Source organism: Electrona antarctica (assembly GCF_951216825.1).
Source record: "Electrona antarctica genome assembly, chromosome: 20".
NCBI classification, from domain to species: Eukaryota; Metazoa; Chordata; class Actinopteri; order Myctophiformes; family Myctophidae; genus Electrona; species Electrona antarctica.
The window spans coordinates 22,811,058-22,821,882 of NC_136801.1; the positions used below are offsets into that span (position 1 = coordinate 22,811,058).

The 10,825-nt window shown below is 43.3% G+C and overlaps 1 protein-coding gene across 1 annotated transcript; it reads right to left on the reverse strand.

Moving 5' to 3' along the window:
- Nucleotides 1–3,842: 3,842 nt before the first annotated feature.
- On the reverse strand, nucleotides 3,843–10,825 carry LOC306913212 (calcium-binding protein 4-like; the record flags this gene model as incomplete). The annotated part of the gene is made up of 7 exons (XM_079489800.1): nucleotides 3,843–3,938; nucleotides 4,802–4,949; nucleotides 5,536–5,645; nucleotides 7,259–7,402; nucleotides 7,713–7,743; nucleotides 9,645–9,780; nucleotides 10,740–10,825. 7 exons carry the CDS (start codon nucleotides 10,823–10,825, stop codon nucleotides 3,910–3,912), a joined length of 684 nt encoding a protein of 227 aa, XP_079345926.1. The 3' UTR covers nucleotides 3,843–3,909.

The following is a 10,825-nucleotide window of genomic DNA, read 5'->3' on the forward strand; positions in this document are numbered from 1 at the left end:
GGATCAGGCCAATAAAAGACTGCACGCACGCACGCACTCACGCACGCATGCACGCACGCACACACACACACACACACACACACACACACACACACACACACACACACACACACACACACACACACACACACACACACACACACACACACACACACACACATCCACACATCCACAATGACTTTGCATGAGGTGGACTGTTTCATTATGTGCAGTCAGTCTACTCTACACCTCTCTCTCTCTCTCTCTCTCTCGCACATCGCCGTTCCCCAAAGAGAGGACATAAATGAGTTTCACATCAAGTAATGCAATCAGCTTCTGTTAAAGCCAGATCTGCACAACTTGAATATGTCAGACTTAATTGAGTAGATGCCTCTACTTACAATTACTTTGGATTGAGAAAGGGCACACTACTGGGGGAGGGTGACAGGTAAACCTGCTATGATTAATAAGGACAGGTGTGAAATAGGAGCATAAGACACAGCGAGAAATATTGAAGTATAAATCAGGAGTTAGAGTTAGTGTATGCTACTGAGGAATGAATGGAGAGATTTACCATTGCTCCTACTATAGTTACAGTATGATATATGGTAAGGACTCATTCCAAGGTGCCAAAGACAAAATAAGTCACACCCATAGTAGTCTTGCTTAGCCAGACAACTCTCCCACAATCTCTGAATGGTGAAATCCGAGAATGGAAGCTGTCATCTGTCATTTCTGGTCAACAAAATGTATTTTCATATTTTGCGTCTGCAACACACTGACAGGGCTCAATTTTTGTCCGTGCTAAACACCTTATCCATAAACGGCTTTGCTTTTTTGAGTGGTGCAACCACTCCATTACACGGCTATGTGTGTCCCTGGATCTGTCCCTGGGTCTGTCTGTCTGTCTGTCCCTGGGTCTGTCTGTTTGTCTGTCTTTCCCTGGGTCTGTCTTTCCCTGGGTTTGTCTGTCCAAGCACGAAAATAGCTTGGTTGGTAACTCTGTCATTTCTCGACCGTTTCAGACGTGGGCAGCCCCCTGGCCACGTTAGTTAATAGTTAAAATAGCCAATCTACAAGCTCACAACGTGTCGATGTAGATCGGCTAGTTGAACTATTCGAAAATGTTTTTCAAAATAGTCAAAAAGAAAAAAAAGGGGCAAAGAAGTTTAGGGATAAGGGATTTAGCACGGACGCAAATAGAGCCCTGAAAGCCTGTAGATCGGCTACTTTCACTGTGCAACATGCTCAGTCTTTCACTGTGCAACATGCTCAGTCTTTCACTGTGCAACATGCTCAGTCTTTCACTGTGCAACATGCTCAGTCTTTCACTGTGCAACATGCTCAGTCTTTCACTGTGCAACATGCAGTCTTTCACTGTGCAACATGCTCAGTCTTTCACTGCAGGCAACATGCTCAGTCTTTCACTGTGCAACATGCTCAGTCTTTCACTGGGCAACATGCTCAGTCTTTCACTGGGCAACATGCTCAGTCATTCACTGGGCAACATGCTCAGTCTTTCACTGGGCAACATGCTCAGTCTTTCACTGTGCAACATGCAGTCTTTCACTGTGCAACATGCTCAGTCTTTCACTGCAGGCAACATGCTCAGTCTTTCACTGTGCAACATGCTCAGTCTTTCACTGGGCAACATGCTCAATCTTTCACTGGGCAACATGCTCAGTCTTTCACTGTGCAACATGCTCAGTCGTGGCGAATGAGAACTTTGATCCATGTGGGGGCGGCGGTGGCTCAGGGGTAGTAGAGTGGCTGGATGGTAACTCACAAGGTTGCCAGTTCGAACCCGGGCTCCCCCAGAGTTAGTGTCGAAGTGTCCTTGAGCAAGACACTGAACCCCTAATTGCTCCTGATGTGCTGGTCGGTGCCTTGCATGGTTTCCACCGCCATCAGTGTATGAATGTGTGTGTGAATGGGTGAATGTAATGAACAATCTATCTAAAGCGCCTTGTATAAAGGCGCTATATAAATGCACCATTTACCATGTGCCCCTTGAGGACACGTGCTGTTTAAGATATTTTTTTGGAAGATATTTTTAAGGCTTTTTGCCTTTATTGCAATTAATTTATTGATAAATAGATATCCAGTATGTTGACAGGAAATGGGGAGAGAGATGGGGGGATAGCAAAGGTCGTCGGGATCGGGACTCAAACCCGCGACACGCTGGATTATACCAGCCTATAGGTGCCCGGAACGCTATAGGCGCTAACGTATAAGAGTTTTTTAATGAAATAATTCTACTTTACATTTAGGACTGTATTCTACTGCATGGGTTCACATTTCAGCACACCGTCTAACATTGAGTTGATGCTCGCTGGCTTCGCCTCCCACGGCGAGAACATCTCCAGTCCCGACACAACACGGCAGTGTTAGAAAAAGAATGACGGCACAGCTCGCAAGTGACGCCTTTCACTCAGTTCATTAATCACAAGCGAAGTTAAGGTTCAAGGTTGTAGCCTACTTTATTGTCACATCTTGTGTACAGGTAGGCCTACAAGAGTAAAACTTTTTGTTTTGGCTTCCTTACAGACAATGCAGCAGCATAACATTCAAGACAACAAAAACCACAGCAAGCACAGCAAACAAGAATAAAGAGTGCAAGAAAGAGCAATCAAAGTGTAAAAATAATAGTAAACATATACATGTACATGTTTTCCCTGTAGTATACAGAAAAGTTAGGTGCGCTGTTCACATGCAAGTCATGCACGGTGAGCCATTCGCCCCTCCTGTGTGTGTGTGTGTGTGTGTGTGTGTGTGTGTGTGTGTGTGTGTGTGTGTGTGTGTGTGTGTGTGTGTGTGTATGTATGTGTGTGTGTGGCTTGCTACAGTGCTTTTTTCATGTAACCGTATGTGGCAGCTGGACATAAACCAGGACAACATTTCCAAAAGGAAAGAATAAAGTAATTAGAACGTACTCTGACATGCTTAAGCCAGTAGAACAAACAATGCAATTTGTAAGGTATCCCATGAATAATAAACGATTTGAAAGTACAACAATTCCATTTTATAGCCATTTTGCAATACGGGGGTGGAGGTCGTAAGACTCGTAACCATCGTGTTGAATCAGAATCGTCTTTATTGTCACATCACAGGTTTACAGGTTTTAAAACAGTGGGTGAAATTATTTTTCCGTGCAAGCTCCATTGCAACACAGTGCTGAGACCTATTTCATTAACAAAATAGCAAAATGTTATAATCTGTGAAGTAGGTCTTCTTGAGAGCATTCGTATACATATAAATGTTATACGAAGCACCAACCCAAGTAGTTTATTATCTCTTCTGTAGCCTGTACACTACAGAAGAGATAAAAGCTCATGGTATGTTTACTGTACAATGAAGTGACTGAACATGGTAGCCTACTGTAGATCGGGTCCAGAGCATAGATTTATATACTTTATTTGTCCTTTCGGAAATTTGTTTTGTGCCAAGCAGTCATCCGGATTATAGGATACAAAAAACATACACAAACAAACACAGTACATCGATAACAAAAGAACAATGCTAACAAAAGGCTACCAGTCATAGTTCCAAGAGGCGTCACAAAATGTTATGCACGGAACTGAGATGGGGCCTGCTTGTTCACAAGTCCTATGCTTATGGGAACAAACGATCTTGAAGGTAAAAGATGGTATTGGCTGTGTAACGGGTGTGTATTATCCCTAGTAATGGCTTTCCCCTTCCTGAGTACCCGGGTCTCATACTCTCAAATCATACCCCAGCTAGTTTGCTGGACACGTTTATGATTTTATGGAGTTTGTTGTTATTATAAAGGATAGAGGGCGGATTAGGAGCGACAACAGTTGCTGGTCAAATGCGGTAATGCGAACGAGCGATAAGTGTTAAACCCCAGCTTGCATCCTCGTGCTAAATGAGTCCCCTCATGTGTCTGGACTGCCAACGTCCTCTCACGAGCTAACGAATGGACACCATCATCACAAACTCTGAAAAGAAGAGAAGAGGATATGAGTTTCACCATTAACGGCCTTGTTGCCTGGTCTGCTACAGGTCTGCTCAAGAGGGGCGCGACAACGCAAGCGTAAAAAAAAGCTAAACCGAATCCAGGTCTGGTGAGTCGCGGGCGTGTGCACGAAACGAGCATGCGCACAACAAATTCACGGGACCGCGCTCACGTAAATATGCTTGTGTTGTCGCAACGCAACTTCTCAGAGCAAAAAACGCAGGTCTCATTGAAAATTAACTATAGGCGTGTTTTATCGCTCCCCGTTTGCAAGGCCCTTAACACATTCATTTAAGTTGACGATTAATTGCCACACAAATAATTGCATTTAAGGATTTCATTGTGGGTTTTTTGGGAAATTGAAACATGGATAGAAATTACAATTATGTTTGCCGTTTAGGCTGTTTGTTATAACAAAGTGCACAGGGAAGATATGACAAATAAGTGAAATATAACAAGACATTACTGGGCATGTACATGGACACATCAACATGGACACAGTTATGACGAAATAATTCCAATTTCCTAAAATAATTACGATTAGACTTGTTCTGTAATAATTGCTGTTAGTCCGACATGCATTGCGCCGTGCTTAGGGTTAGGGTTTGGGTTTAGAGTGTCCTGCCGCGTGAAACACTGCCGCCTGCCGCGGGTGTTCCGCGGCTCATGCCGTTGCCGGAAAATGCACTCGCTCTCTCTCCTATTTTCACTAGTATGGGTCCCGCAACTATAGGGTAGACATCAAATGTCTCTTTTTGGGTCACAGGCTAAAAAAGTTTGGTAACCACCGGTCCACAAACAGTGCATATATCTCTGTCCTTGGGCTCCGTTTCCTCTCCGGCTCACCTTCAAAGTCGATGTCTCCGTCGGCATTGATGTCGAGCTCCTGCATGGTCTCCTCCAGCTCTCCTTTCTTCAACTTCTCCCCCAGCAGGGACCTCACCGCCTCCTTCATCTCCTCCAGGTTGATCTTCCCGTCCCCGTCTGTGTCAAACTGCCATGGAGGGAGGGGGGGGAGAGAGAGAGAGAGAGAGAGAGAGAGAGAGAGAGAGAGAGAGAGAGAGAGAGAGAGAGAGAGAAAGTATAACTATCTCTGACAGAAAATGCACTTTGTATAGTTTCACAAGATAGTATTACCCAAAGTGTTAATGTAACACAGCTCTGTTTACACCTTTATTTAATTCCTATTTAAATCCAATAACTATTTGTATTTGTATTTGAATTGAGAGAGAGAGAGAGAGAGAGAGAGAGAGAGAGAGAGAGAGAGAGAGAGAGAGACATGCTTGAAGAAAAAGGCAGGACTGTGATAAACTTCAGGACTACTGGCTTCAGTCTACAAGACACATTGGGCAGTATTATGCGTGTCTTAAGTACCAGGTCTTATTACTTAACTTAAGACCTGGAGGCGTGATCAATGCCATTTGGCTATTCTGAGTGGCCAAACAGCATTGACCACGCCTCCAGGTCTTAAGTTAAGTAATAAGACCTGGTACTTAAGACACGCATACCAACACAGAGACGCTTAAAGGGCCACTTTTTCCTTGACGTGAAAAAGTTTGGGAACCACTGCCATAACCGACCTGTTGGAAGGCCGACTCCAGCTCCTTGAGGCCCATCATGCCAGCCGTCTCTCCCATCATCCTGGGTCCCATCAGCTCAATCCAGTCATCAAGGTCCATCAGGCCGCCCACTGCAGGTGGTAAATAGTAATAGTAAATAGTAATCATTTGAAAGAAATCAGACCCGTCTGAAGTGAGTGGTACTGTACTGTACTGTACTGTACTGTACTGTACTGTACTGTACTGTACTGTACTGTACTGTACTGTACTGTACTGTACTGTACTGTACTGTACTGTACTGTACTGTACAAGCCCTCCTCCCTGGCCTGTGTGTGTATGTGTGTTAGGCTGTGCAACAGTGACACTTGGTGGTGAACAAACGCTACAACGCTATTTTCGTGCTCGGACAGACCCAGGGACACAGCCACACACATAGCTGTCTATAGGAGTGGTTGCACCACTCAAAAATAACTGCCAAAATAACATGCCTCCACTAAGTTTATTTTATTTTATATTTTTTTCATGGAGGGACAGACAGTAGGCTGACAGGAAATGGGGAGAGAGATGGGGGGAAGACGTGCAGTAAAGGCAGTCGAACCCGCGGAACACTGCCAGACTGGATTACCAGCCAAGGTGCCTGGACCACTGAGCCATTGTCCAGGCCAATTGTACCTGTTTTAATTGATGTTGATTCATTAGGTGATGAAATGTTCCTTTATTCATTTATTTGTATTGTTTTTGAGGGGCGCCAGCCCCTCCTATATTCAGCTAGAGTGTAGGTTTTTAGGGGCACCAGCCCCTCTTATATTCAGCTAGAGTGTAGGTTTTTGAGGGGCGCTAGCCCCTCTTATATTCAGCTAGAGTGTAGGTTTTTGAGGGGCGCTATATACGTACAGCTTTTCACCCCACACCTCTCAATATTTGCCATTGACAATGAAAGGAGAAATTAGGTCAAATGTTTGCCAAATATGATGTAAATTTGTGGCAACAGGCATTCCGATTGGCCAGTATGAGATTAATGATGATGTACGATGATAATAGCACCCCTCACTTCACACGGGTGTGATTTTTTTTCCTTTGTCCAAGCCCTCAGTGTGTTCTCCGAGAACTAAATAAAGGTTGAAATGAAAGGAAACTGCTTGCAGACAGAGTGACATATAGTACACATGCACACAGCACCCTCTGGTGGACGAATGTGTGTGGACAGCCTGCTACTGTCTGTCTGCATACAACCACACTGAGGAGGACTGAGGACTCAGAAGCAGAACCAGGCAGGCAAACTGATGCAGTCCAAAGATGTATTAACATAAAACGCACAATAAAGTGTAGCAGGACATATACGAAGACATCAGGAATACACAGTAACATAACTTATAAACTAAAAATAGACAAGACACAGGTGCAACAGAACACAATCAACACAATGATTGGCTGACACTAAACAGGACACAGGTGAAATACAATTACAACACAAACATTGTCCTAACACAAACATTGAATGCCATTGACAATGAATGGCCAGTTTTGAGTGTTTGTCCCAACACAAACATTTAATACCATTGACAATGAATGGCCCGTTTTTAGTGTTCGTGTGTGTAACCACAAACTTGAATAAACACAAACATTGAAGATGAAGGTGAGGAGGACGCAAAATTTGGCCGGAATGAGATGATGTATCATGACGATGTGTGATGGATAAGAGCGCCCCTCACTTTATTTTACAATAAACAATGAGTTGACTCACTCTTCATCTTGATCTGTTGCACTATCTCCAGCAGTTCCATCTCGGTGGGCATGTATCCCATGGACCTCATGCTCTCTGCCACGTCTTTGTAGTTCAGGTAGCCATCTTGGTCGTAGTCAAACTCCTTGAAGGCCTCAGCCAGCTCTGTGACGAGGAGTTCATGCATTTCAATGACTGTCTGTCTGTCTGTCTGTCTGTCTGTCTGTCTGTCTGTCTGTCTGTCTGTCTGTCCTTGAAGGCCTCAGCCAGCTCTGTGACGAAGAGTTCATGCATTTCAGAAACAGATGATTCTAACAGTTCTAACAGCTCTGTGACATACAGTTCATACATTTCAGAAACAGACGATTCTAACAGTTCTGTGACAAACAGTTCATACATTTAAGAAACAGATGATTCTAACAGTTCATAAAAGCAGTGTCCTTTTATTACTTTAAATTAACATGATGATACTCACCGTCCAATTCAGCTTGAGCCAGTTCTCGTTCCTACACAGAGGCAATACAAAAGTGAGTGGTAAATGATAGATATTACAATGGTCAAGCAGCATAATTACTTGTTATTTCCTTTGCCTTTCAGACATTTAGTTGAGGTGGTTGTCCGAAGCATATCGTAATTATAGTAAGTAATAAGTAGTCGACTCAACATCGGCACGGTTGCATGCAGAAAAGGATCCCATGTTTATGTCTCTGCAACATAAATGTTGTGGTGATGCTATAGTGACCTGGTTAAGCTTAAGCTTAATGAAGTGTGACACTTAACCTCAAGTAATGACTATTAATACTGCAGTCCCACCAGGCTTAACCCATAAGAGGATAACCACCTACCTGCTGGCTTAACCACATATACTGCATCACACAATCACACAATCACGAATTAAGCTACACTATGGGCTATACACGTACATCTCAGAGTTTTCCCCATCTCAAAGGTTCATGTAACTCTAAAAGTATGTGACAAGTGATACACCCTGTGCGTCGTCATACGATGAATAAAGGAAATAGTTGATCTATTTTCGTTACTAAAAACTTTTACTTTTTTTTTTATCTTTCAAGTGTTTGCCTATTAACTGTAACATGGGGGTATGGCACTTGTAAGCCTTGTATTGAGAGTTACGCCAATGAGGGGGCAGATAACAGCGGCGGTCGAAATTGTGACTAACGCCCATAGGCAACTACAATATATGTATATATTCAACTTCCAGTTCAGGGCTTTGTCACTATTCGCCAAATAGGTGCGTGTGTGTGTGTGTGTGTGTGTGCGTGTGTGTGTGTGTGTGTGTGTGTGTGTGTGTGTGTGTGTGTGTGTGTGTGTGTGTGTGTGTGTGTGTGTGTGTGTGTGTGTGTGTGTGTGTGTGTGTGTGTGTGTGTGTGTGTGTGTGTGGAAGACCTTGCCCGATGTCAAGTGAATGGAGATGACACCCCTCTCCTTAAATGGCTCTGACCTGTATGGTGTAAAAGCCATATGGCCGTATGGCTCTTGAGTGTTTAATGTATGTATTGTTACAGGTCCTGGGTTCAAGTCCAGCAATTTGTAGTGTATTCGTATGTAATCGCTGTTAGGGCCAGCTGTGACACTGCAATGACATGCCCAAATAGGGGACGCAGGGTTGAAATTAGGCCTTCGCTAAAACCTACCCCAAAAAGTGATTGTCCAATGCCAATCCAAATCATTTAGCAACTGTTGCTATGCAGGTCAAGCTTTCGCCACCTCATAGCTGTATTTTGCATGAATGTGTTGTTGAACATTTACACGGCTTAACGTCGGGAAAGTGATGAGGTGATGGCAATAATGCTAATTAATGACTGTAGTCTTAACCTGTCAGGCGTTTAAATGGTTGTTAAAAGTTGATTTCTCCATCTGTCATTTCTTCAATTTTTCTTTCAATTCCAGAAAGCACCATAGTATACAGACCTGCAGCTATTACCTGCCGCTTGTATAACGCCATGCTTGGAAACTACAGTAGATACATCTCATCATTTCTGAAATGGGACTCTGAACCCTACCACACCCGATCAAGTAATTTCCCCAAATTCAAGTTGGTAGATCAGCGTTTAGCTTTGGTGTCCCTAATACATAGAATGACCTGCAAACGACATTAAAATTGACCACTTTGGTACCCTTGAGTCATATTAAAACATTGGTGAACAGACAGATCCCTGTAATATGTAACTGTTTTTAGATTGTTTTTACATTTGTCTTGACTTATATTTGTAAACCCGTATGCCTTTTTCTTTTTCCTAATCTTCTGATGTATTGTAATGCTTTTATGTCATATTCATATTGTATTACTCGACGACACTGTACATGACTTTAATTACTCAGTGTAATTTCGAGAATAAATAAAACTTGAACTTGAATGAACAGTATATAGTAGGCTTATACGTACCGCTCCAAACACGCTGTTTAGGACTGAGTTGTACACTTCGGTCATTTTTTCGGCGGCTTTCTTTCCCTTCTTGGATGATTTCCTGCGTACATCGCCGACGGAGCTCGATGACGACCCCCGTGAGGACTTCGAGGCACTGTAGGTGGACAATAAAAGACTGTGATGAAAAACAACATCCACATCCATCAGTAGATGAAGATGCCATCATGCTATAGGGAAACAGTCCACTTCTGTCCTGTCTGCTCGCCCATTTATCTATGGGTTGACATTCGCTCTGAACATTTTTACTCAAATGTTTTACTTATAAGTGCAAGTATCAATAGTGCAATGTAGTACTCTGCTACAAGTAAAAGTCAGGAATTCAAAATGTATTTGAGTAAAAGTACAAAAGTATTTGGTATTGGTAGATCTGCTACTTTTGCAAATTTTAAAATCTGATTCTTGAAAAGTAACAGTTTAGGACATATTGAGGTTTCCATCCAACAGAGACAATTTTGAAGCGTCAGCCAACTCTTCACTTTTGCTTCTGTGCACACCCCAAACTATTTGTGCAGCCACTCTGCTAGGGAGCAATTACTGGAGGAAATGTTGTGTGCAAATTAAGCATATGGGCATTCATGGCATCACTTTCTGTTGTCAGTCATGCAAAACTTCAAATTAATTCGAGGGATCCGTGTCAGTCAACAATAATTAGTGTGGGAACACAACCTGACAGAAATCAAAAAGAGGTCATATCATCATGTAGGCTATTTCATTTTTTTCCCTTTATTAGTAGCTGAGCACAAGTGCTCATTTTCAGCAACGCCCTGCACATAGAAACACACAGACAGACACACACACACACACATTAAAACCTAGAAGATGACCAGTATAACCACAGTCTTATACTGTTGGCCACTAAGCAGCTCCACTGGAGTTGGGAGTTTCAGTGCCTTGCTCAAGGGCACTCTGGGGAATCGAACCGGCAACCTTTCGGCAAGGGCACTCCTCTAACCTTTAGGCCACCGCTGCCCCATACTGTATGTGTGTCACTACTCACTATCCAAGTCAGAACAGATAAGCAGATGTTAGTATGCATGTATTCTTAGTTCTTACCCATCTGCAGAGGCTGTAGAGCCATCGGCTGCACTAGTGGCAGAGGCCACGGAGGTGATAGAAGCCACGGAGGACATGCTGGACAT